The sequence below is a fragment of the Nyctereutes procyonoides genome, unplaced genomic scaffold (assembly GCF_905146905.1).
Source record: "Nyctereutes procyonoides isolate TBG_1078 unplaced genomic scaffold, NYPRO_anot_genome, whole genome shotgun sequence".
Classification (NCBI taxonomy): Eukaryota; Metazoa; Chordata; class Mammalia; order Carnivora; family Canidae; genus Nyctereutes; species Nyctereutes procyonoides.
In genome coordinates, this window is record NW_026575024.1 from 23089744 (window position 1) to 23116521 (window position 26778).

Consider the following 26778-nt stretch of genomic DNA (forward strand, 5'->3'; position numbering starts at 1 on the left):
ATAAATATAATATGTGCAGATTCTGTATACTGAAAATGATAAAACATTGATGGAAGAAATTAAAGAACATCTAAATAATACCAGACCTGGTACCAGTTCCTTTACATATATTTCCTCTTTGACTCTTCAGAACCATTCTGTGTCATAGTTACTACCCCCAGGCTCAGAAAGAGTCTGACTTATCCAAGGCCATATGATAAAAGAATTCATAGCAGCTTCATTTTGGAATAGCCCCAAATTGGAAATAACTCAAACGTCCTTCAACCAGTGACTGGCTAAGCAAACCATGGTATAGCCACACCATGGATTATTACTCAGCAATAAAAATGAACGTTTTATTAGAATATGAAACAACCTAGATGAATCTCCAGGGAATTACGCTGCGTGAAGAAAGCCAGTCCCAAATGGTTACACACTGTACAATTCCATTTATATAACATTTTTGAAATGACAACATTATAGAGATGAAGAACAGATTAGTGGTTGCCTGTGGCTAGAGATGGGGGGTAGGGGAGAGGGGTAGGTGTAATTATAAAATGGTAGCATGAGAGACAATGAGAACTAGACCCCCAGACCTGACCTTTACTGCCTACCTGCTTGTACTCACCAACTTTTGTCCAACATTTTTCCTTAAGCTCTTCTTTCCAGCTTATCTCTTTAATTCAGGCAAAAGACCCAATGGTCATAGCATCCTGTGATGGAAACTGCCTGGATAAAGAGCAGTAGCTGGCCTAGACCCCTCAGATCAGTTTCAGTTCAAATTGCTGCAAATGCAGTTTACCCGTGAGAGCATTCTATGTGGTGTAGTTTCTATCTGTGATTCACGAAGGATCAAAATCACTTTAGTTCAGTTACAGGATCATAGTGGTCATCAAACATTTCTAGATATTGATTGTGGTACAGTTGCATGAATCTACACATGTGATAAAATTGCATAGGCCTATACACATACATAAATAAGTGCTTATAAAACTGGTATAATGTGAACAAACTCTGTGGATTGTATCATTGTCAACTTCCCAGTGTTGACATTATACTGTGGTTGCATAAGATGTCACCACTGCGGAAAACTGGGTGAAGTATGCATGAGACCTCTCTGTATAATTTTTGTAACTTTCTATGAAGCCATAACTATTTCCAAATAAAAAGGCTTTAAAAAATATCCAGGCTTCTATACCACAACCCCCAACAGTATGCCATCAAAAGACACCGAAGTCTCTCTGAAAGAGTATGGGAATCACATTAGAGCTCCCCTTCAGAGATGAAACCTCTACTTATCACTTTTCCTTGATTCAATATTTACTGAGAGTCCAACTGGGAATCAGGCCTTATGTTGGAAGCTAAGTGATAGATGCATGATTTATGATACCTTCTCAAGTGAGCTCCCAACCTAGTTGCTAATGAAAAGACCTAATATGATAAGAACATCGGACTATTACAAGTCCGAAGAATTCTGTCCTTGTGGAACCACTTACTAGGTTTTTTAGTTTGGACCAATCCATTTCCTCTTGGTGCGCTGACTTCTTAACCTGCAAAATTTGGGAGAATGGAATACATATAAATAAATGTATTTTAAACTAAACCTGGGTCCTGTGAGTAGGTTCAAGGATATCTGGAAATCACCTAAAATTATACGCATAAATATGTAGAATAATTCCAGATGAGAAAAAAAATAATAATTCCAGATGAGGTATTGTTTTCAGATTCTGGGCATTTGCTCACCCATACAGTTTAGAATAACTGCATTTAACTTTTAGATTTAATATGTATGGTTCCTTCCATTCTAACATTCCATAATTCTAATAGACCTCCAAGATCTATTTCTAATATTCCATGATTCTAATAGGGATGCAAGAAATGGGACTAGAGATCTAACATTCTGAGATTCCATGGACTGCAAGAGTTCATTCCCTTTCCCAAAAGAACAAGGGTTCAATTTTTCAACATGGGATTCTAGACAGTCTATGATTTAACTTCCAATTTACCTTCCGAACTCAGCTTTCATCCCTTTCCCATACTCTGGCCACTCCCCCAGGTGTAGCCTGCAGTTTCCACAGTTTTGCTCCCATTCACTCTGTGCTTTGGCACAGGCAATGCCTTCTACCTGGAATGCCCTAAATCTCCCTTTTTCTTCTTGAGTCTCAGCTTAAAGTTCTCCTCCCCGCCCCCAGTAAAAATCTTCCATGACCCTTCATCCTTGCAGCAAGGTTTGATGTGCTCCCCTAAGCCCAGATATCTTACTGCCTGTCACCATCCAGGGAATAGGACTGTTGGTTCACTCACTCAGGGCAGTGAATCAAAATGCCAAGAGGCGAGGCAAAGGAAGTACAGGTTTGAAGCTAGTAGTATAACAAACTCTAGACTCCTGTTTTCCCATCTCTGGAAATAAAGAAAAATATCAGATCTAAGGAAAACAATCTGAGAGGAACAGAAAATGTAAATAGCATTCTGTTAAAGAGACAAAAGGGAGTGGTGGGGATTGAGGCCATTTGAAACAGAGCATCTTGTCCAAAAGAAGGAGACTCTACTCAGTTCCAGCTAATTGTTGATTGGCAGGAATGTGGGTGGGTCCATCCAATGTGGTCAGCTCATCTACTTTTTCAAGAGAAGCTGGAAATCCAGATTTGCACATGTGAAATCTCCCAATTTTAAGTGCCAATAACTAAAAAATATTCAAGACCCACTGCAATGACTTTCAGGGTTTTCAGGCTATGAAAAATGTTCTGTGAGAATCCATTTCTACCTATCCAAGAGAGCACATCCTATTAAGAAGGCAAGTTTTATATCAGGGCTGCTGGCGTATTGCAAGTTGTTAAACAGACCCACTCCTTCTGCACAAAGCTCAGACAAAACCTTTCATTTTCAAAACCTTTCATTTCCCCTGTCTCTCTCTCTCTTTGGGTCTTAGCTTCCCTACCTACCAAATGGCAGTATAAGACATAATTGTGAGTCAGCTGTCAAGAGGTACAAGGTTTTATCTGTATCATCTCGCTGAACTCTCCTAACTTCTGAGGTAAATTGTATTATCTCCACATTTTACAGCTCTAAAAAAAAAAAAAAAAAAAACAAAAACCTGCCACTCAGAGATAGCAATTTATCTAATGAAGACAACAGCAAACATATTTAAAAAACCCTTTCCTTCAAAGGGCTTTACTGCTTTAATCCTCTCAACAAGTCTGGCCTAAGGCAAATAAACCCTGAAATGGGGAGTCCACCAGGGCAGCCTGACTCCAAAGCGGTAGCACGGTGTTGCTTAACAGGAATATAATGCAAACAGGGAACCCTGGGTGGCGCAGCGGTTTGGCGCCTGCCTTTGGCCCAGGGCGCAATCCTGGAGACCCGGGATCGAATCCCACATCGGGCTCCCGGTGCATGGAGCCTGCCTCTCCCTCTGCCTCTCTCTCTCTCTCTCTCTCTCCCTGTGTGACTATCATAAATAAATAAAAAAGAAAATTAAAAAAAAAAGGAATATAATGCAAACCATACATATAAATTTTTCTAGTAGCCACACTTGAAAAGTAAAATGACACAGGTTAATTTTAATAATAGACTTTATTTGACCCGACACATGCAAAATATCACCAACCTAACATGTAATCAATATAAAAGACATTGAGATCTATTACTGGTTGTACCAAAGCCTGGGTGGGTACATTTTACGTTACAGCACATCCCAGGTCCGACTAGCCACATTTCAAAGGGCTCAGTAAGCCCACGGAGCTAGCGGCCACCATACGGGACCGGGCATTTAGAGTCTAATTTTAACGTTAAAAGCAGAACCCAAAGAGGCACCTGTCCCTTGGTTTCAAAGGACACGGCCCAAATAACAATGGCACACAGCTGTTGAGCATATACTTTGTGCCCTGGGAGAGGCGAGTCTTACTGTGTCCGTTGAGGCCCTTCACACGTTAGATTTTGTCATTCTCGAAACGAGGCGAGTGCCCCTGCTTATCTCCTTTGACAGAAAGAGGACTTCCCCGGGTCGGGGCCTCCCTCAGAGCCCGACCTCGGTCCCGCCGTCCCGCCCCAGCGAAGCCGTGGCTCGCCACCGTCCCAGTCAGGGGCCAGGAAGGAGGCGCGCACGCCGCGGGACGGGCAGATCACCTGCGGCCCGGAGCGGTCAAAGTGGGCGAAGACCCCTCGGCGCTCCTTCTCCTCCAGCTCTTCTTCCTCTCCTCTTCCTCTCTTCTTCCTCACCCTCCTCGGACTCGGACTCCGATTCCTCGAACCGGTCCTGGAAGGGGGCATACTGAAGAGGAGCCCAGGGCTCGCTTAGATAGGCCCGCCCCCGCCCCTCGGCCACAGCCGCCCCCTGACGCGGCTCGCTAACGCGAGGGGGCGCCGCTACCGGGAGCGGGGACTCGGCTTCCGGGCGCTCTGGCGCCGAGCTCATCATAGAAGCTAAAGGAGACTTCCGCTTCCGGCGCGCTCAGGCCTCGTCCCGGTGCAGGTGAGCTTGGTCGGCTGTCGGCCCGCCCCCGTCTGCCGCCCGGGAGGCCCCGCGGGCTCTGCCCTAACGCGCTTAACGCCTCCCTCCTCAGCCGGCCCGTGCGCAGACGCAGTGCTGAGCCCACAGCTGCGGGACAAAGAGTGACGTCCAGAGCTTGGAGTCATGGCGGCGACGGAGCCGAGCTTGGCGGCTGCTGGGGGCCTCGCGCTACCGCCAGAGAAGGAGGAAGGAGCCGGCCTGCGTTCAGGCTCGGAGCGTAATTCTGCGGGCTCCTCGTCGACCCTTAAGGCCGCACCACCTGCCCCCGAATCCTCCAGTGCCAACGCCGCAGCCACCGAAGCAATTCGTACGCCCCCTGCGGCGGCCTCCGCGGCCTTGGAGCTGCCCGTCGGGCCCCCAGCTCTGAGCTCCCCGCCGCATGCCGAAGCCGCTCCGCGCTCCCCCCCACACCCTGGCGGCTCCCGACCCGGCCCGGAGACATTCCGCCAGCGTTTCCGGCAGTTCCGCTACCAGGACGCCGCAGGTCCGCGGGAGGCGTTCCGGCAGCTGCGGGAGCTCTCCCGCCAGTGGCTGCGACCCGACATCCGCACGAAGGAGCAGATCGTGGAGATGCTGGTGCAGGAGCAGCTGCTGGCCATCCTGCCTGAGGCGGCGCGGGCCCGGCGGCTTCGCCGCCGCCCCGATGTGCGCATCACGGGCTGAGCTGCGCAGCTGCGGGCGGCGGGGCCCCGGCGTTCTCTGAGCTGGGGCCACGATCGGGTCCAGGGGCCTGAGCCAGGCTCACCGTTCGGCGTTGAAGAAAAATGAGTTTTTGGCAGCTCCAGCGTCTGACGTGCCCCTTTTCGTTCGTCCCTTACTAGGTGTATTTTCCCGAGCCTATTCCCTTCAAATCTCCTTTTTGGCTGGTGGCAAAACCCGCGTTGGGACCCATGAGAATAAAGCCTTTGTTTCCTGTTCACTTGGCATTTGTTGGCTTTTGTGGGATCATTTACGTGTTGGCTAGGCCTGGGCCTCCACGTCTGGAAAATTTTCTCCTGCTCCCTCCCACAGGACCCACTTGGGATTCCTTTGTTTAGTTGGGAGTCTACGTAAAGGACTTTAGCAGGCTGGGTTCCTACCTTTTTTTTGCCCCTACCTTTCACTAGAATGTGAATTTGCCCCCCCTCCGTAAAAGATAGTGGATATGGTTGTGGCAGGGAGAAAGCGGACTCCACTTAAAGTGCTTAACTGGCTACCTCTATACAGGTTGGGCCAATAACTTGTTACACGGGCCTGCCTTTGGGCACAGGCTTCCCAAAAGACCCATGCCATATGGCTATTTTAGGAAGTCTTTTAGTGCAGGCCCTTACAGATAGCTCTTTCTGAGCTCCGGTTTAAACCCCAAACTCACCTTTCTTGTCATATTTTAGGCCCCTAGGATTTAAGTAGATCCAGTGTGAACTAACGGATTTTTACATTGCTAGAGCTACTCTTTTATTTTTTTATTTATGATAGAGAGAGAGAGAGAGGGGGCAGAGACACAGGCAGAGGGTGAAGCAGGCTCCATGCACCGGGAGCCCGATGTGGGATTCGATCCCGGGTCTCCAGGATCGCGCCCTGGGCCAAAGGCAGGCGCCAAACCGCTGCGCCACCCAGGGATCCCATGCTAGAGCTACTCTTAATTGTTTAGAAAGAGAAGGAATCTGGCAAGTAATAGGGTATCTCTGCTATTAAATTTTAAAGTCTACTTTTCCTTAATTCTTTTGCCCACCCAGGAAGGAACTAGTTGGGGTCCATAGGCAGTTTGGATTGGTCTCTAAAGGGTCCTAATTGCAAAGGGTGCCATCTCTTAATATGAAGGCCAGACCTATCTTCACCTCACTGCTCTCAACAATTGAAATCTAATAAGCCTGCAGCTCACAGCACAAAGCATGAGCTAAACTGGTTTAGAGGACGGTGTGGGGCATTTTACTTTTGAATACTAATGAGTTCAAAATTATTTTGCATACTTTCTTGGGATTTAGGATCTTGAGCTTGCATCTGCGTCCCTGAAGAAGATAAATCTGTTGACAATGTAAAAATCTTCCTCTAAAAGATAAGTTCATAGAAAATTATGTAATGCATGTTAAAAATAGGGCACAGAACTTTATAACAACATGGTTGAAACACTGCAACAAAAACCTGTTTTATTTTTTCCAAATACAGATACAGAAGTTTGCATGTTTTGCAAATATTGCTTCAAAGCAACATTTCTATACACAGCGCCTTCTGTTCTAATAGCGCGTAAACATAGATATGTATCCACAGTGCAATGTTGGCTCATCAAGGGTCCACCTTGCATAACACTAATTAAAGAAACAAAATGATTATAGTCACACCGGAACTGTTTTTGTCAAGGCAATTTTTTTTATAGGTGGATAGTTTTCCTCAAAAGAAAGGTTAGGTAGTGTACATATTTCTAAATGGTAACAAAAATCTTTGCAAATAACAGTTTCCAGTGCTCCAACTTCGGGTTAATTCGACTTGACCCAGGATTTGGGGATGGAGCCCCTCAACATGGCTTTAAATTAGAGAAGCACACTGAGGTTATCAGAACTTGGAGTCATCCCTGCTTCCTTAAGGACAAAAGTCACAATGGTGAAATGGGATTATTTCCTTTATAAACCATAAACCCAATACTTGGCAGAATTAGGGTAATTTAGTTTCTGCTTCCACCTTTGAGAAAGACATGACATTGACTCCCTTAAAGTTGTAGCTTCCCCAGATGTGATGCTCAAATGATTTGGGAAAAGAAAAATCAGTAATAATACAACAGTCATCATACCTCACAGTTGTGGCTACAGAAAATCATTCTGTTTCATCCCTTTTTGGACAAACACAATTCTTTTAATGTGGCTGTCTGATAAATGGCGCAACACATAGATGCCATGCACTCTCCTTAGACGTTTCTTCCCACACCAGAAATGCCAACGTTAGCAATGGGAAACAGCCTCTTGTAGAGGAATCAAGTCAGCTTTACTACAGATGCCACAGCCACGTTTTCCCTCTGATGGATAAGCTACAGCAGGTCAAAAGTTCTAAATTCATTTTATATCAAATGGTGAAGAAATCACTGGACAGAGCATTCCCTGAAACAGATTTTGGAACAGAGGCCTTCAAGACCACAATGACCAGTGTGCCTTCAAGGCCTAATCATTCCAAAGGTTACTGGAGATACTGTCATTGCTATAGAGATATTGGCTACTTCACGTTTACATAGTAAATATATGCAGCATATAACATTACAGATTCATAAACCCATAATTAACTTGTGAGTTAATGGACAACTGTGCTTTGATTTTTGCCTTTAGTGATAAAACTAAATGGTGAAAGGGGTCACTCCTCCAAGTATGGAGCATTTTCTTTAACTTTGTCTAGCAAGGAAAAACAAAACAATATAGCAATTACACATGGAACCGTAACCTGCAAGAGTAACAAACGTCTTAAAAGGTACAAATTGTACCTGGACCTTAAGCAGCATAATCACCTTGACCTCACAAAATAATACAAACAGGAAATCTAAAGTGTTAAAGTATATTAAAACAATTCTGAAAATGCCAACTACTGAACATACACCCTTCTGGGAAGGAGAAAAGCGGCACATGTAGAATCTTGTTTGTTTACAACAATATAAAATAAGGTAATTCTCCAAACCACATTCTTTGTAACAAATCTTTACAGTGAAAGAGTTCAAAATTTGGGGAAACATTTTCTGGACATTAAATAGAACCAGGAAGTTGTCAATATTAAGAAGTGGGTAGAAAATGCTGTCCTTTGGGTTCCAGACCCTGCCTGCTTCAGTTTGGAATTCCTAGATTCTTATTACAGTGAGATTCTAGTTCCTCCACAGGCTGTGCGGGCTCTGCTACAAAAGACATAACCCAGCCAACTCTGGGGGTAAAAGCATACAAAACTTGTCCCTGGTACCATGAAGTCATGCAAGACAGGTGGTGAGAAAAAGTGAAGAGTCCTAAGGAGAAGACAGGGCAGTCAAGGCCTCTGCTCCTTCCCAACCTCCACAGAATGTGAAGTCATGACATTCTCACGAAGCTGGAAAAATGAAAATGATGCCTGCTGCCTAAATCCATGCCAGGCAAAAACAAGAAGGCTTGGCATATGCCCCACCCTGACAAAAATGTCAATTAAATAAGCTGCAGGTTGAATTTACAACTGTTTCCGACTAAACTTTTTTGGCTCTCATTCCATTTATTGGTGGCACGATTTCAAGTGAAGTTTGTGCAAAACGACTCACTCTCCATTCAGCGATGTGCACAGAAGAAGGGAATCCCAAGAGTCAATTTGCTACCTTCTTGGTAGGCTTCAAGATCAGAGTGCCCTGCCCACCAGCAGCCAAAATGGCCCCTCTGTCCAATGTCCATCATACCCCCTGCCCAGACCCCTGAAGTCAGTCGGTGTCACGTGCATTCGGCATGCTAGGTTTATGTATTTAAATATGCAAAGCTCCTCCTGTAGGTACCCCAGGATAGTGCCCCCACTAGTTCTGGGTGCCCAGTTTCATGTTGAGCAGCAGAGTGCAATCTGCTGCACCTTGCCCAGGTCCATCAGCAGCTGCTTGATGCAATGCTTGAGCTGCGGAAGCCTAGCCAGTGGCTCCGGGGGCTCCAATTCCCCAGTGTAGTCCAGCCAGCTCTCCAGCACTGTAGACAGAAGAGGGAGAACACCCAGTGAGCTCCTAACACTTCATCTGTGAGCACATCAGCAAGAATCTCAGCATCTTCTCATCTACCCCTAGACGGGGCGAGGAGGGAGGGCCCCTCAAGCAACACTGAAACATCATCATCTCTATAAAGTATTATCCCTAGGACAAAACTCAAATGCTTTATAGAGTAGCACAGTCCAACAGAACTTTCCGCAGTGGAAATGGTCTATGTCTGTGCTGTCTATAGAGTAGCCACTACTCACATGTAGCTGAGCACTTAAAACATAGTTCATGTGCCTGAGAAACTGAATTCAAATTTTATTCAATTTTAATTCATTAAAGAGCCACATATAGCTAGTGATTACTGTATAAGTGCAGCTCTACAGTCTAGAAGGCTTTTTTTGAAGTCTAGAAGGCTTTGAGGAACCCACCTTTCTCAACGTTACTCCCCAATATTTATAAGGTTTTCCCTTGTTTGAAATCAGTGATCCTGGTGTTTTAGACTCCTATTAAGAAAATCGAGAATCTAAAGAGACTTGAAAAAGTCTGTGTTTATTACTATAAACTCAGATTTGCCTCATATTCCTACCATCAGTAGCACAGAATACTATGACTTTATTTTCTAAGTATTTAATGTAAGATGTCCAGGTACTAATATCCTTGATTATCTTGGTTCAGTATCTAAAAAAGCTGCCTTGCCTCTGAGAGCAGGGATTTCTCTACAGAAGATGTTTTTTCTTTCCCAAGCTACTCCCTAAAGCTCTGGCATTTGGGGAGAGGCCATTCTGGAACCCTACATCTTTGATAAGTGCCAGCCCCTCCAGGGAGGCCTGTGCCCAACCTGGCCTGCCTGTAACCTTTCTAGTTCATAAACTAACCTGTACTGAGCACCTTCTGGACCCTTGAGCTGAAGGTACAGAAAGAGGACCCACCTACTGCCTGTTCCTCAGTTTACAGCCTCACACATAATCCTTTTCCCTTCTTAGATCTAGCCCTCCACCTTTTTTCTCACCTTTCAAAATCCTCTGTTCCCTTAAGTTACTTGTCAGAGAAGCCCTTCCCAACTCTACTAGTCACTGTGTTAAATCAAGGGTGCTACGTGATCACATGCTTTCACATGCTTTCCTCCTTCGGAGCACTTACCATAGTTTATAAGTACATATAATGGGATAAATTTATTTTATTTTTTTAAGGATTTTATTTATTTATTCATGAGAGAGAGAGAGAGAGAGAGAGAGAGGCAGAGACACAGGCAGAGGCAGAAGCAGAGGGAGAAGCAGGCTCCATGCCTGGAGCCCGACGTGGGACTCCATCCCAGGATCCGAGGATCACGCCCTGGGCCAAAGGCAGGCACTAAACCACTGAGCCACCCAGGGATCCCCGGATAAATTTAATTAGTACCTATCTCTGCCACAAAATCAAGTTCACCTTGATTGAATCAGAGGTTCACCTTGCTCCCCATTATATACAATTCTCAATTGCGCCCAAAACATAGCAGGCACTCAACAAAGGCAGTGAGAAAGTGTAGGAATGGCCTAGCAAAGTGTCCCACTGACTGCTCAGGCTCCACAGAACTCACCTATCTCCCTCTGATTTCTTGCTGGTACTTAGGGGTTCCAAGGATGAGAAACAACCCCTACACCTCATCCCAACAATTACAAGGACCTGAAAATAAGAAAAATAAGACTGCCTCTCAGACCTGAACCTGAAAGTCATGAGTAAAGGATCAAAGTCATATGAGAGTTACTAGTGACCTGCTTGAGCCAAGAAAAACTCCACAGTGACCATTTTCAATACATCAGTTATTCTTTAAGGAAAAAAAACAGAAGGAGACAGGGGACTGCTCAGCAAAAGGGCACAAGAATAAATGGAGAAAAAGCCAAATCAATGCCAGAAGAGCCCATCTGGATGAGTGTAGAAAAGAGGCAGTCGGGGTGTCTGGGTGGCTCAATAGGTTAAGTGTCTGCCTTCAGCTCAGGTAATGATCTCAGGGTCCTGGGATCAAGCCCCGTGCATCAGGCTCCCTGCTCAGTGGGGAGTCTGCTTCTCTCTCTCCCTCTGCTACTCCCCATGCTGGTGCTCATTCTCTCTCTCAAATATATGAATGAATGAATGAATGAATGAATGAATGAATGAATGAAAAGAAGGAAGGAAAGAAGGGAAGGGAAGAGAAGAGAAAAGAAAAGGCAGCAGTGAGGACTGGCTGGGTGATTTTCAAAACACAGAATGTTAGTCCGTCTGTCCTTGACAAGATGATCCTACAATTGCTGAGAGGCCTCTCTTAGGTCATTGTAACTGCATGGGCTCTACTTCATAACTGGTTTCAGGCTCACCAAAGACAGCCCCCAAAACTGTGGTGATCCAGAAGGCATGCACAAGGAGAAAGCATCAGTGTGCAGACCAGAAGAATCTAGGCCACTCGGTAGTCTCTGGGCTTGGTTAAAAGGAGTGTTATGAGCCCCTAAGGTGGAAGTCTTCTCTCTAGATCTACAGGACTGAAGATGACCTGGAACTGTGGAAACCAACAGCATCTCCTCTGGATTCCAGCATCCAGGAGGCCAGTCTTCTCTCTGTACCATGGGCTGGACCATCACCCCAAGTTTCTCTTTTAAGGAAGCTCACAGCTTCTCAGGAGTATAATGATTGTAAGCAAGGCAGAAGGTCACAAAGGTAAAGTTCTATTTCATATACGGTCTCCCAGACCATCTAGATAGAGGCCAATGCTCACTAAAGTAACATTTTTTTCTTAAGATAATGTTTCTAATGCTAAAAGATTCAATATTTTCATGGTCATTAAAAATCTTATCTTTTGCTTGTACTACATAAATTATTAAATTATGTTAATATAAAACAATAACTCTTTTAAAGTATAAATCAGTCAACAGAATAGTTTACTAGCTGTTTCTTAAAAGGAACACTATATCCAAATTCTTATAAAAGCTCAGTTTATCTTAATGGTATTTGGATGAACTAAAGAGTTCACACTTCCTATTATAGTTGGAATAAAATGGGATTCTGATAAATTTTAATTAAGTACAATGGAAAAGTCTGTTTATCTGAAGAAAATCTTTAAGATTTATAATTGATTTTCATATCTCAGAGCCTGGAGTATCAGAACACTAACAGAGTACATGACCTCAGATCAGTAGGACACCTAAAAGGCCCTCAGGAAAGCCAAAGAAGGGAGCTCAGACTTATCCTCCTCACCACACCAGCCATGAGACTGGATGGGAGTGGCAAGTCAGTGAGTAAGTAGGGAACTCTGATGTCTCCCCCAGGGGCATGGTCCTTTGGCAACAACAGAACACTCTCCCTGTTTCCAGGGTGCTAAGCCTACTCTCAGGGACACAGAGCCACTCCTACTCCTACTGCCATTCTCTCAAAATCCATAATTTCCAGTCTGGGACTCAATCCTCTTTCAGCTAGAGAATAGCAGGGTTTTCAGATAGTGGCATCAGTTAGCATCCTAAGGAGCCCAAGGAAGCCTTTTAGGAGTACAAGAGACAGAAACACCCCTCTTCCAGAAGTGCCCTCAGAATGGACTCTGAATTAGTCTCCCATTCCTTGTTCCTCAGATTTGCCTCAGCGGCAGGACAGAAGCATGGAGGTCCTTCTCTTATTTTCCTCCCACAGGACAACCCTTTCCCAGTCAGGCTAGTCCTCTTATCACCCACTGAGTCACCCCCTCTCCCACAGAAAACCTCAATCTCCTCAAGGCTCGGCTTCAGACCCAGAAGTTTCAGGAAGCCTTCCTGTTACTGTTTCCCTTGCCATACTTCACCTTTGGCAGGGCCTTGGCCATGCATGTGCTATGGCCACACCTCATGACTCTAGCCTATATAACGTATGGCATCTTTCTGAGTTATTTCATGCAAGTAGTTTGTTGGTTGGTTTTTTAATTCATGAGACAGAGACATAGGCAGAGGGAGAAGTAGGCTCCCCGGGGAGCCCGATGTGAGACTCTATCCCTGGACTGGGATCACGCCCTGAGCTGAAGGCAGATGGTCAACCACTGAGTTACCCAGGCATCCTATAAGTAATTTTATATCCTCAATTAGAGGAGTGGTAGCCTGACTATACTCAGATCCTCAAATGGAATATTTACTTTTCAATTTGGCTCCATTTTAAGAATGAAAACAAAAAATAAGAAATAAGTGAACAATCAAGGAATTCTGTCTTCAAAAACCAAGCTGGAGTCGGGATGCCTAGGTGGCTCAGTGATTGAGCATCTGCCTTTTGCTCAGGGTGTGATCCTGGGGTCCTGGGATCAAGTCCCACATCGGGCTCTCTGCAGGGGGCCTGCTTCTCCCTCTGCCTATGTCTCTGCCTTTCTCTCATGAATAAATAAATAAAATATTTAAAAAACAAACAAACAAACAAACAAACAAAAACAAGCTGGCAACTTCCTAGGGATCAAAAAAGACTAAACTTGAGCATGATCATCAGGCCCATCTATTACCACTAACACCTGGGAGAAATACCCAGGGTTACCCAAATGACTCAGTCAAGTTCTTAAATCTCTACTGATAAAGAAGAGAAGGCTTCAGTTTAGATTTTATGAAAGGCCAAAATAAAAGGTTTCTACAGATTAATCCTCAAAGACATCCAAAACAATATTAAGTCCAAGCTGAAATCCCCCATGGAACTCCACTGGCAAAGATTTGCTCAGGTTGCACACAGCCTGTAGGCAGAGTCTAGTTACACTTTTGCACTCTGTTTTGCAGAAGGCACTAGATAAGTGAAGGACTCCTGAAATCACACAGACCTTAGGTGCCTGAGGGGGCAGATGCGGGTGGAGGAGGCTGAAAAAAAAAAAAGAGGCAAGAATGCAGCATCTGTGGGAGAGCCAGAGATGCAGCCCTACCATCCAGCTCCTTCTCAATGGAGTCCATCCGATGCGTGACTTCGTCCTGAAGGGATTCCACATGGGTCAGCAGGTTAAACTGCCACTGATGCTGGGAGCTCAGCAGCCCCTCTCCGCCTCTGTCCAGCAGCTTCCGAGTAGGGGCTTCCTCGGGTAGGACCTTTTTGGAGACATATTCTCTCACCTAGGAATGGAATGGTATTTAAATTACTGTGTGGAGACTGCTCCCAGCCCATTCTCCAATTAGCCAGTGTTTGCAATCATCTGAAAAACCAGTTGCAGTCTGAATATTCCAAACCTCTATCTATCTCCCTCTCCTGTCTTGGACACCAGGCAGAAGTATGCCTGGGGTAGCAATCACAAACACCTCAGGGCATCAAGAGGCCTCACAACTGCTTCCTAGTGACTGGCCCAATGCTCCAGACCCAAAATAGGCCTCACAGAATGGCTTCTAGAGCCCTGAGATCAGAGTAGAACAGGATGGGTGCAGACAGGAGTTAGTATGTTACTTAGCAGGACTCAGACAAACTAGTTTTAAGTCCTAGCTTCTTGTCTTGCTGAATGTGTGAGCCTAGATTAGTTATTTTTCCTCTCTGAGCCTCTGTTCTCTTATGGGAAAGATACAAGTAGTGAAACCCAAATTTTAGGTTCATGAGAATGAAATATATAAGGTTTATAAAACACCATGCTGGCCTATGGTCAGCTTGCCATGAATGAAAGATATTTTTAATCCTAGCTGCCTTGTTTAGGCCTCGTATTTTCTGACTTTTTATTACGTGGCAGATGTCTTTAGGAAATCTGCCTAGTTTTACGATCACAAATGGTTTCTACCGTTTGTGATCTCAACCTTTCATTCATTCATTCGAAATGAAAAAGTTGAACTAATATTTATTAGAGCTGACTGTGCAAAGCTCTGTACTGACAGTTTTTCGCAGACACACTGCACAGTAACTAGAGGGATGGGCACTGGCCCCTCCCACAGATAGGTGAAGAGACACATCTAAGGATGCTGACCTGCTCAGCATCACACAGTAAATGGCTAAGCCCAGACATGACACTGGGTCTGTCTCCAAAGACCAACCTCACCAACCATGACCAGCACTGGCAAGGGGACAGGCTGAAAGAGGTACAGTGCCCACCCGTGAGTGGCTTATCATCTAGGATGTCCCACTTGGCAACATGCAGTAACATATCTAATGCTGATGATGCCAGCCACAGGGTAAAATTTAAAAGAAAATTTAAAAGTAAGGATGATGATGGTGGAGAAGCTCTCCACTTACACAAAGCCTCACTGACCAACTTAGGACAGGACAGAAGGGCATAAGTGAACAGTTAAAGATGACAACATTGGCAGGAAAATGACACAAAGAGGCTCTAGAAGAGCATGGTTCGAGTAATGAAAAACTGAGTTTTTCTTGGGCAAGCTGATGAAACCAGTAAATATTCTGACGAAATGGACTGTTTTTATGTCAGGGCTACAAAGTTAAAAGCCAAAGTAAAGCTATCATACAATTGTACTGAAAACCTTATGCCTAACAAAACATTTGACTCATTCTTTGCTCATGCTAAGACTTAGCAGCTAGGTACAATTACAACATAAACGCCATTAAAGAAAAAAAACAATTTTCCTACCTAACTTCCATTTATCAAGTGTCAACGCTATCCTTCTCAATTCTTCCCACCTCTCCACCTCCCACCCCTAGTGACTATGTCATTTTGTGGGCATTTCCTGGAACCTGTGATCTCTGGTTTAATTGGGCTCTCCTGACTTTACAACCATTTAAACTGACCAGAAAACACCTATGATAAGAAAATTTAAATACAATTTTACAAAAAGCATCTTTCAGGGCAGCCCGGATGGCTCATCAGTTTAGCGCTGCCTTTGGCCCAGGGCATAATCCTGGAGACCTGGAATCGAGTCCTGCATCAGGTTCCCTGCATGGAGTCTGCTTCTCCCTCTGCCTATGTCTCTGCCTCTCTTTCTCTCTATGTCTCTCATGAATAAATAAAATCTTAAAAAAAAAAAACAAAAAAAAAACATCTTCCACAGAACCCTACAATTGGAGCTCAAGCACTCAAATACTAAATTAAGAACAAGTACAAGTGAGCCACATACCTTTAGGGAGCTAGATTTGGAGTCACTGTCCCCCCTACTCCTGTCTTGGTCTAGAGGCCAGCCCAGACGTGGAGAGAGAGAATCATCACCATTCTCATGGAGGGGGTTGACTGCATCGTCGAGGGCAGAGCCCCGAGTCTCCACCACCAGCTTCTGCTCCACAGCAGGGTAATAGGCACGGGGCTTCTGATAACAATGCTCGCTAGTGATATAGGACTCCTCCACAGACCGGGGTATGGGGAGGGGCAAGGGCTTCTCCACTGCCCCATTCAAAGTTCTATAGCTCAGGACTTCCTCTTTGCTCTTGGCTTCAGTGACGTGGATGTGTTTCAAATGAGATCTCCCCTCCCCTGAGTGCTGTTTCCAAGGCTGACACCACAGCTGCAGATCAGGATGCTCCCTGCTTCTGTTGGGAGGACAAACACAGAAAGGGCTTTGGAGTAACTGCAACCACTGCAGTGGCTTCTCAATTCCCACTCTCCCAATAGGAAGAAGAACTCCCCACTTGGGCCATCTGGCCACAAGCCACCATTTGCTAAGCAAAAGGGAATATAAATTCATGGTCTCTGAGGAGACCACGGGCAGGCAAGCTCCTGCTGTGAACACTCATGGTAAGATTAGACTTGGGAGTCAGGGAGTCAGAAGACTTGACTGCATTTCAGTTCAGCCACTGATCAGCAGTACAGCTGTATTAAGTCACTCAGCCAGACTCATTCCCATTCCCTCCTCTGCAAAACTAGGCTAAGTATTTGTCTGCCATTAGCCAATGACTTTGGTAAAGATTAAGTGCATTAATCCAAATAAAAGTAGTTTGTTAGCAAAGTACTCTTCAAATGTGAGTTACTAAAACTAACCACATAAGCAGGCATGATAATCCTGGCATGCAATAACTTTCAGTTACATTCAGTAACCTGGATGCCTCAGTTGGTTAAGTCTGACTTTGGCTCAGGTCATGATCTCAGGGTCCTGGTATCGAGTCCAGCATTGGCCTCCCTGCTCAGTGGGGAGTCTGCTTATCCCTCTCCCTCTGCCCCTCTCCCTGCTCATTCTCTCTCTCAAATGAATAAAATCTTTTTAAAAATGCAATGACAATGGGTCAAGGGGGCAGGAATCAAAGTCACCTACATATAAGCCATTAATCAAATATTTTTTAAATTGTTCTAAAATCTTTTACTCTCACCATTCCAAGGAGGAAACTTTGTTACTAAAGAACAAGGATTCTAATCCCTTTTTGAGCCATAGACTCCTTTGAGAATCTGTTGAAAGCTCTGCTTATAAATATGTGCACATTAAACTGTGTTAACACCTTAGTTTCCCAGAATCATTCACTGTTTGAGTTTTGACCCAATGGAGGATCATTATATTAATCTACTGGCTCGTGATCATTTGTAATGCTCCACGAATTTGTGCATCATCCTTGCACAGGGCCATGCTGATCTTCTCTGTATTGTTACAATTTTAGTCTCTGTGCTGCTGAAGCGAACACCATAATCAATTGTAGAAAAAGGAAAAAGAGAATAGGAAATATCTGACTGTACCATTCTAAGTAACAGTGACTGAAATTTTAGTTTCAGTTTTATATATGTGAGGAATATAAAACATATTTCTCACTGTGGGATATACATTTTATTCAGTTTAAAAGCTACCCTAGATAAACTTCACCTTTTAACTCTTCTGTACTATCCAAAACTTCCACTATTACTTTTGATCATTAAATTTAAAGAAGGAAAAAAGGAAGGGAGGGAGGGAAGAAAAAAAAGTGGGCTTCTGGAGTAAGGCCTATCAGTTACCAGAGTTCCTCGCTGGGAGCGCAGTGCCCTCTAGGGGGTGTTTGGAAAGAGACAGGTGCTACTCACATTCGGTTCAGAGACCCTCAGAAATGTGTAGGGACCCTTCTAATTGCCACAATGACTGACGGATACTACTGGCATTTAGTTCACTGAATCCAAGGATGCCTAACATCCTATGATGCTTGGAACAATCCCATGTGATTGAGATAAAGAAGAATCATCCCATGATACAGTCGATAGCACCTTTCCAGCCTCCAGCTGAAATACACTGAAAGCACAAGCTTACTCACCAGTAACCCCCATATATGGGTACCCCTCCACATACACTTGATTGAAGCTGTCCTGCACAAATGGAATAGGCCATATGTGAAAGCATGGAGTGATCTTACAGAACCTAAAATTCTGCTCTCAAAGGGCTACAAGTGTCCTTTCTTAGCTCGCCCTCTCCACCGATCACCAACAACCCCTCCTGTCCACTGGAGAAGGACAGGAAACAACAAAATCAAGGCAGTAGGTCCCTGGACCACTGCTGGTAGGGTATCACAATCTGTACCAGGAATACAAGATGCCAGACATCCCTCTGAATCAGGGGAAGTGAGAGTCATTGTTAACTTTCAGGTTTACTATAGTCTGAAATCTGTTAACTGGAGCATATAGGCCCCAGTATGGACCTTCTCTTGCGTGAAAATCACAAGTCTTTGCTTCCCCCTTCCTAGAATCTTTGCCCTCCTAGGTAATACCTGAAGCCCCAGCTACTACTCCACACAAAGATAACTTCCTGGCCTTTATGAAGAAAGAATGTACAACCACATATGCTACTTTTTAAATGACAATAGATGCTCTGAGGTTACTACCAGTTATAGTTTGCCTTTGAAAATAAACCCGCCAAGCCACTTAGGAACAGCATTTCTGAGAATGAGGACCCAGAACTTGTGACAACAGAGACTACTCGTGTACACAGACATAATGGGACCAACCCCCCCACCCCACCAGGATCTTTTCTCCACATATAATGATGAACAAGATCTCCCTATACCTTCATCTGAATTGCTAGGAAAAGTCAGATTTAATTCCACTACAAAGTCAATGCTATAAAGAGGAAGCACCTAAAGGAGGATTCAGAAGAGAAAAGGTTCCAGAACATGGGATAGAGCCAGGAGCACTGGTATTTCAGTAAGAAAAAAGAAAACACCACCCGAATGCATCCTCAAATGAAAAGAAATAAAGCAGAGTTTACAATCATGAGCATCACCTGAGGTTTTTCCCGGCCCTTACACAGACCACCTTCTACCAGCTTCAATTTCTGGCATCTCATTAAGAAGAAATTAATTTAGGATAAAGTTTTCTGATTTTATAAAATGTGAGGAAAAGCTTGTCTCTGACATATTTTAAAGATTTATTTGACAGAGAGAGAGAGTGCTCACCAGTGAAGGGGGTAAGGGCAGAGGGAGAAAGAATCTCAAGGACACTCCCCACTGAGCACAGAGCCTGACATGGGGTTTAATCTCACGACCCCGAGATCATGACCTGAGCCAAAATCAAGAGTCAGACACTTAACAACTGAGCCACTCAGGTGCCCCAAGTTTACCTCTGATACCTTATCCAGGGCTATCACTTGATTCAGTTCACTTCGACAGATATTGTCACAGTGACAGCTAACTTCCCCAGCAACTATCTTCCCCTTCTCTTATACCCACCTCCTTCCCTACTCCTGGGTTCAAACAGAGCACATGGATAGCCTTCTCTTCAGTCAGGTGTGTTCACGAAGGCTGCCTGCTTTCCCGTTTCTCTTTTCCCCCACCTGGGGGCTGGAACAGTTGAGGTACAGTGAGGCTGTTTCAACCACACAGGTGAGAAGAACCCCAATGGAATGCCAGAGCCATAGGACAGAAGGAACCCAAGTCCCCAAGGCCACAGGTGGAATCCTGGAAAAAAGGCCATCTGCCTAGCCTGGATCCCTTACTACCCATGGACCATTCATTATGTGACAAAGAATATTTCTTTTTTTTTTTTTTTAGCCTCTATTTTTTGGGTCTTTGTTACAGTACCTTAGCCTATACCCAAACCAATATATATACCATGTCTGATATATATACCTTGCTCAAACACTCCTTGTCCTGCCAGTTCTTGAAGCCACCAGGCCTATATGCACAAGAATGCAAGAGAAAGCAAAACCCCCGTTCCACCATCCCAGGGCTCTGACACTGAGCCTGCTGCTGAGGGGCCTCCAGGACTAACTTACACAAAGGAAATCTTGCTGGGGAGTGGTCTGTCATGTCTAACTCCCTCACAGCACTAGTTTGTCATTGTTGATGACTTAACTAAGCCTTATGAACAGGCTCATGGAAAAATTTTAGCAATTTTTACGCAAGAGAAGCTGTCCCGGACACAAGCTGTGCTGATACCAAAAGAAAATGCATGGAACACTGAGAGGAAGTTAGAAAGGTGAGGATAAATACTTGATAGGAGCCAGGCCTGGGGTTCTAGACCGGATTCTACCCCTGGTAATCATGGGAGAGCAACTGCCTCATATAAGGCTTCAGATCTCCTATTTGGTAAAATGGGAGTAGGTTACAAAAGCCAAGAGACCCCAATAAGAGCTACATGTCTTTCTCAGAACTTACGTGAACTTGGGTCATCTGACACATAGAATGCAACCATGAAAGGGGAATTCACACTCAATTTCACTCCTCAAACTTCTAGCCACTAAAAGTCAGAAGTCCAGTTCCAGAACACTTAAAATTCTTTGCATAAGCAAACCATTAAGAGAAAGACTTTTGAGCAACTATTAGGCTGGAGAGCAGGCCTGCCAATATTATCTCTTCCAGCAGCTTTTAATCTTACTTTGTTTACTGTAAAGGGTGTTAAGGATGAACAGAGCAACAAAATGCAGCATTACCTGTAACAGATGATTATTTAGCCTTTAAAAAGGGAAATTCAGACACAGGCCATACTACAGATGAATTTTTGAAGATACTATGCTAAGTGAGTTGAAATAATAACAAAGAAGACAGATGCTGTGGGATCCTATTTATATGAGGCATTTAGAGTAGTCAGTTTCATAGAAACACAGCAGAATGGTGGTCCCCAGAGGCAGGGAGGAAGCAAAATGGAAAGTAGTTGTTTAACAAAATCAGAGTTGCAGTTCTGCAAGATGAAGAGTTAAGGAGATTGGTTTCAACAAGATAAATGTATTTAACACTACTGAACTATATATTAAAAACATGTAAGACTCTTTATAAAACATAAATTTCATATTATGCATATTTTATTTACCACAATAAAAAAACTTCAGAACTGTACCCAGAACAATACATAAACTAAACTATAAATGCATACACCGTATTTTCATTATGGTGGTGGTTACTAGGGTGAATACATTTGTCCAAACTCAATGAACCCGTAAAATGAGTAAACTTAATTATATATAAATTCTACCTGAATAAGGTTCATTTTTTTTTTTTAATGTTTATCATGTAACTGACATTTTCCACCCAAGGGGGTGCAACATTCCTGGAAATACTACAATTATCAGGTCAATGCATGGAGTGGCTGGAACAAGCTCCTATTACATCTAGTTCCAAAATCCATTTAATATATTGTCCTCAGGGCAGCCTGGGTGGCTCAGTGGTTTAGCGCTTTGCCTTCAGCCCAGGGCATGATCCTGGAGACCAGGGATCGAGTTCCACGTTGGGCTCTCTGCATGGAGCCTGCTTCTCCCTCTGTCTGTGTCTCTCATGAATAAATAAAAAAAATCTTTTAAAAAAAATAATAATATATTGTCCTCAGACAGAGGATGTATCAGATATAAAACTGCTAAGAACAGGGATGCCTGGGTGGCTCAGCGGTTAAGCGCCTGCCTTCAGCTCAGGGCATGACCTGGAGTCTCAGGATGGAGTCCCACATCAGGCTCCCTGCATGGAAACTGCTTCTCCCTCTGCCTATGTCTCTGCCTCTCTCTGTGTGTTTCTCATGAATAAATAAAATCTTTAAAAAATAAAAAAATAAACTACTAAGAACAGACACTACACTTGATCTTCGCCAAAAGCGTGAGACATAGCTGAAAATTTTTTAGTAAAAGTCTCAAACTCATTGGTCTTATTACTGATTTTGTGGCTTTCCAATCTCAAATTTATCTTGCGCCCCCTCCCCCACCAGACCATGTCAAATCAGACTCCTCCCCAAAGCTGGAGGTGCCACACTTACTGCAAGATGCTCATCTTGAGCTGGAGGCCATGCAGAACCTCGATCACTCTCTGCACATCTCCGAGAAGCTGGTGGGTGGCCACAATCTTCTTGGCATTCTGGTGGGAGTAATTCTCTTCCAAAAATGCCAGGCCATGCATATGTCCCCTGCTCAACCACTCCTTGTCATACCAGTACTTGAAGCCAGGTCTTTGACCTAAAGCAGTGACAATCAGAGAGTTAATACTTGGTCTGAAGGAAACACAGACCATTGCATCACTGCACAATTATCACATAAATTACTGGAAGGATGGACCAGTATGTTCATTTTATTTATTCATCCAATAAACATGTACTTGGCACCTACTATATTCTGGGCTCTCTACCAGGGGTTGGAATAAGGCAGTAAGACCTCTATTTTCTGACATCTTAGAATGGGCCAGAGGTGAAGTGGGAACCTGGGTATCTCCTTAAATTTAAATCACATCGTCGTACCCTCCTATTTAAAACCTTCAATGACCTCCTACTGAACACAGAAAAAAAAAAGAAAAGAAAAGAAAAGAAAGAAAAGAAAAGAAAAGAAAAGAAAAGAAAAGAAAAGAAAAAAAAAAAAGCCAAGGCCCTAACACTAGCCTAATGAGGCTGACAGGACCCAGCTCCTTCCTGCCCTCCTTGCTTTATCCTTAGTGGCGTCCTTTCAGTTTCTGGAAAACATCCAAGTTTTTGGTCTTACGATCTCTGCTCTAGATCCCCTCTGGAGCATTATTTTCGAAGGTCTCTGAAGGACTGGCATCTTTTCACTCCCCTCAGACAGGCCTTATGTTACCTTCCAAAGTAAGAAAGCCTCTTCAATGCTTTTAACTGGTTCCCAGATACTGGTTGCTTACCATATTTCCCCCTACCCCTACCCCCTGTCAAAGAGCAGTCATGCCCAGCTAACATCTTGCTTATTTGACTTATTTTGACATCTGTTTCTGGCCCAAACCCCACTTAGAGCAAAAATAATAGGAACCATCTTGTTCATGGTTGTATCCCCAGCATCTGGCAGAAGAATCTTGAATGGATTTATCAAGTGTAAAGAAGCTCCAAGTCCCCCTTCCAACTGTTACCTCCCACCTTACTAAATATAAAAAATAGGCGCCCTCCCTTCTCTGCACCTTCATTTCCCATCTATTGCAGTAACAGATGAATTGGATGGTTTCCGTGGTCTTGTTTATTACAAGGATCCTTAGGAAGAACTGTAACTACACAGGACTCAGCGATGTTTCCTGCTCCGAAAGCCTAGGGAACAACTTTCAACCAGACAATGTTTACCTCTCAATATCTATAAAAACCCTGAAATAACCACACAATCCCTACTAAGGTCTTTGGGCTCTTTCTGGCTTTACTAAAACACATGGTAGGGATGTCATCAATTCTGTTAAAAACATCTTTAAGTAACCTTTTTTTTTTTAAAGATTTATTTATTTATTTATGATAGCGAGAAAGAGGCAGAGACACAGGAGGAGGGAGAAGCAGGCTCCATGCCAGGAGCCTGACGTGGGACTCGATCCCGGGACTCCAGGATCGTGCCCTGGGCCAAAGGCAGGTGCTAAACCGCTGAGCCACCCAGGGATCCCCTCTTTAAGTAACCTTTAAAGAATAATCTGGGGGTGCCTGGGTGGCTCAGATGGTTAAGCATCTGTCTTTAGCTCAGATCATGATCTTCAGGTCCTGAGATCAAGGCCTACATGGGGCTCCCTGCTCAGCAGGGAGTCTGCTTCTCCTCCCTCTCTCTCACCCCCTGCTTGGGCTCTGTCTGTCTCTCCCTCTCTCTCAAATGAATAAATCAAAAAATCTTAAAAAAAAAAAAGAAATCTGTTAGATCAAAATTCTGGTCTAAGACACTGCAGAGTCAAACATAGACTATAAAATATAAACATAAATGTAAAAGACACAGAGTACTCAATTCAAGGAGGAGTCTATTTACAGCATTGGCAATTAGAGTTGTAAAAGTTCAGCAAGTGCAGAGGAGTTGATGAAGATGGGGTGCAGGGTTTGTAAAAAGGGAAAAGTAAAGGGAGGGAAGGAGTGAGAGATAATAAAGTAGGCAAAAGAGATTTTTAAACAGTGCTAAGGAGCCCTAGGGACTATGTGTGGCATTTCAGAGGCAGCTGCTGCATGAGTGGCCTAAGCAACAGGATTTAGAGCAGTACCACCTATTTGCTAAAACTAAAGTCAAAGACCATGGCTCTTGTCTCCTATCTGGCACTAAGTTGCTGACTGATCTTAGCCTCATGCCCCTTCTGGGCCTATACTTGCCCACCTATCAAATGTCAGGGCTGAACTAAGTGGTTTCTGAGATCCTGCCCATCAATAATATTCTATGATTCATAAACTAATCTTCTGGCCATATTCTTTCCTTAGAATAAAGGGACAAATGAGCAGATTCCTCTTCATCTGTGGAGATACAGAGGAGATACAGTGTCACAACAGAAGTCATCAGGTCCCAAGGGGACACACTTGCTAGAACACAAACTACAGTGACTAGCCCCTCTCTTCACAACCAGAAAAATCAAGATTTGACACCACAAATCAGTTCTAATTCCAATTTGGTTAATGAGAATGGGAAAGTCATTCATGTCCTTGGGCATCAATTTTTTCCTCATAAGCAAAAAAGGGACTAGGAGTCCCTGCCAGGCCCACTTCATAAAACAAAAAGGATCAATAGAAGTAGAGGCACTTAAGCATTGTCTAGCCTTGCCTCACCTGAGATCATGGGACTGGAGCCAAAAGGAGAAATCTTACAGGTGGTGAAGGGAAAAGATGTCACCACCCCACTGAAAGCAAGACAAGAACCACAGATATATGGGATTGGAGGATTGCAGAGTTGGGCTACTAGAGGGAATGAATTTGAAGGATATGAGGGGATGCTGATAGAAGAGATGTATCTTCTATCTTTCTGGAAAGGGGAACCCAAAAGCCACAGGCCAGCCATGCAGCTATGGAACAATGAAACTAACTGATCTTGTTACGGAATTAATTAGCTGGTTTGGAGAGCAGTCAAGCCCTATCAACTACACCTTTCCCCTTCCCCTCAATGGTGTCTCTCCTCCATGTGGCAATGATGCAATGGAAAGCAGGTGCCACCAGAGGGAGCAGAGGCAGGTTCCTAACCCTCCAACAGCCCCAAAAAGCCAAAGACAGCCCACATCTTCAAGAACCTTCAATAAAAGCAAAAGGTGCTTACTCCAGCAGTACATACTGTAAAACTAGCCCAATACAGAGAAGACTGGCATGGCCCCTAAACACGCAAACCTGTAAAGCATTCCACAGTTTATAGTTTCAGTCATGACATGCAAGATGAAAAAGTTCTAGAGATCTGCTGTATAACATTGTGCTAATAGTTTATAAATACTGTACTGTACACTTAAAAATCTGTTAAGAGGGTAGATCAAATATTATACAATTTTTACCATAATAAAAAAATAATTCTAGCTCAAGGCTAGGCTTTCCACAAGCTTCACACATGCTCTCTCACTGCAAAGTTCAGGATAGCAGGCTACCAGGTAGGCTAGCAACAGGGGCAAGAAGGAGTCAGTCTAGCCATGTCAGAGAAGTAACTCTCAGACCACAGAGACAGTGAGGCTGCTGGATGGTTGGCTGTGGAAAAGGTTACATATTGTTAAAATCCCTGACTCCAGAAATCTCTACCTGGAGGGTCTTGGCAAACATAACAGGTGTATTTCTCAGGCACATTTTCTTCCAGTAATCCCATGCAGACCCCATGCTGCCAGCACTGGCACTCTTCACACTGTTAGAATTAAAGAAGCAATAAAAATTAAACTCAAGAAGGTATCCTCCATCCAAAAACAACCCCCACTGTGGGGGGGAGGGGCAGTGGGAGGGAGAAGGAAAGGGGAGGGAGAATGCTCCCAAATGACCTACTCAGGGCCTGAGCTGCAACCCCTCATCTACAACTGTGCCAGCCTCAATGGCACCCACTAGCCACCTGTGGCTCTTTAAATTTAAATTAACTTAAAATTCAACTCCTTAGTCCTATTAGCCACATCTTAAGTGCTTAAAAGCCACATGAGGCTACTGGCTACTGTACCGGACAGGACAGATGAAGACCATTTAGATCTATAAAACAATGGTAATCTAAGAAAAATGACTATTTTCACTCCTGTTTCTAGAGGCTTTCACTTTTCTAGTCACTTTATGAGAACAGAGGGAAAAAAATGTTCAAGTCCTTAGAGGAAGACTAACTTGAAAAGACAAAAAACTGAGTCTGAATTCTAGCTCAGATATTCATTAGCTGTGTGACCTTTAACAGGTCACTTCCCCTCCCTGGGTTTCAGTTTTCCCACTTGCAAATGGGGTACTCTTCCTACTGACCGTGGGAACTGTTTGTGAGGAATCATGGGGTTATATAGAAAAACTGCCATCACAGAGCCCAGCACACAGCCTTCATGTATCAGGCACATATTACTACTACAACTGGGCAACCTAATTTACTTTGATACCTCCTGGAAAAAGCACATGCTAACACTTTGAGTTTATTCTCTCTAAATCTTACCAAAGGTCACACAGCTGAAGAGAGGCAACAGTGGATCAGAACACAGGCCTGGCTAGTGGCAAAGCTAGTTCTTTTACTCTGAGGCTCCACTGCCTTAAGTGAGTAAGGGGCTAGAGGGGAAGTGGGGAGAAGGAGAA

At 44.1% G+C, this 26778-nt stretch overlaps 2 protein-coding genes and 1 non-coding gene across 5 annotated transcripts in view; 1 reads left to right on the forward strand and 2 right to left on the reverse strand.

Moving 5' to 3' along the window:
• Positions 1 to 4393: 4393 nt before the first annotated feature.
• Positions 4394 to 5408, forward strand: SCAND1 (SCAN domain containing 1). Its single transcript, XM_055307924.1, has 2 exons — positions 4394 to 4450; positions 4542 to 5408. The coding sequence occupies exon 2, from the start codon at positions 4613 to 4615 to the stop codon at positions 5150 to 5152; it is 540 nt and encodes a 179-aa protein (XP_055163899.1). The 5' UTR covers positions 4394 to 4450; positions 4542 to 4612; the 3' UTR covers positions 5153 to 5408.
• A 1181-nt stretch (positions 5409 to 6589) lies between these two features.
• The window catches only part of PHF20 (PHD finger protein 20), a 154015-nt gene continuing 133826 nt past the window's right edge, over positions 6590 to 26778 (reverse strand). For all 3 annotated transcript variants that reach the window (XM_055303683.1, XM_055303673.1, XM_055303691.1), the window contains 5 exons: positions 25777 to 25876; positions 22105 to 22300; positions 16109 to 16514; positions 13993 to 14176; positions 6590 to 9126 (listed from right to left, as the gene is read on the reverse strand). In XM_055303683.1, the coding sequence (XP_055159658.1) occupies positions 8984 to 9126; positions 13993 to 14176; positions 16109 to 16514; positions 22105 to 22300; positions 25777 to 25876 (1029 nt within the window). In that variant the 3' untranslated portion in view covers positions 6590 to 8983. The remainder of the gene's footprint in view (positions 9127 to 13992; positions 14177 to 16108; positions 16515 to 22104; positions 22301 to 25776; positions 25877 to 26778) is intronic.
• On the reverse strand, positions 17489 to 17594 carry LOC129498770 (U6 spliceosomal RNA). Its single transcript, XR_008662199.1, has one exon. It is a non-coding gene; the product is annotated as a U6 spliceosomal RNA (small nuclear RNA).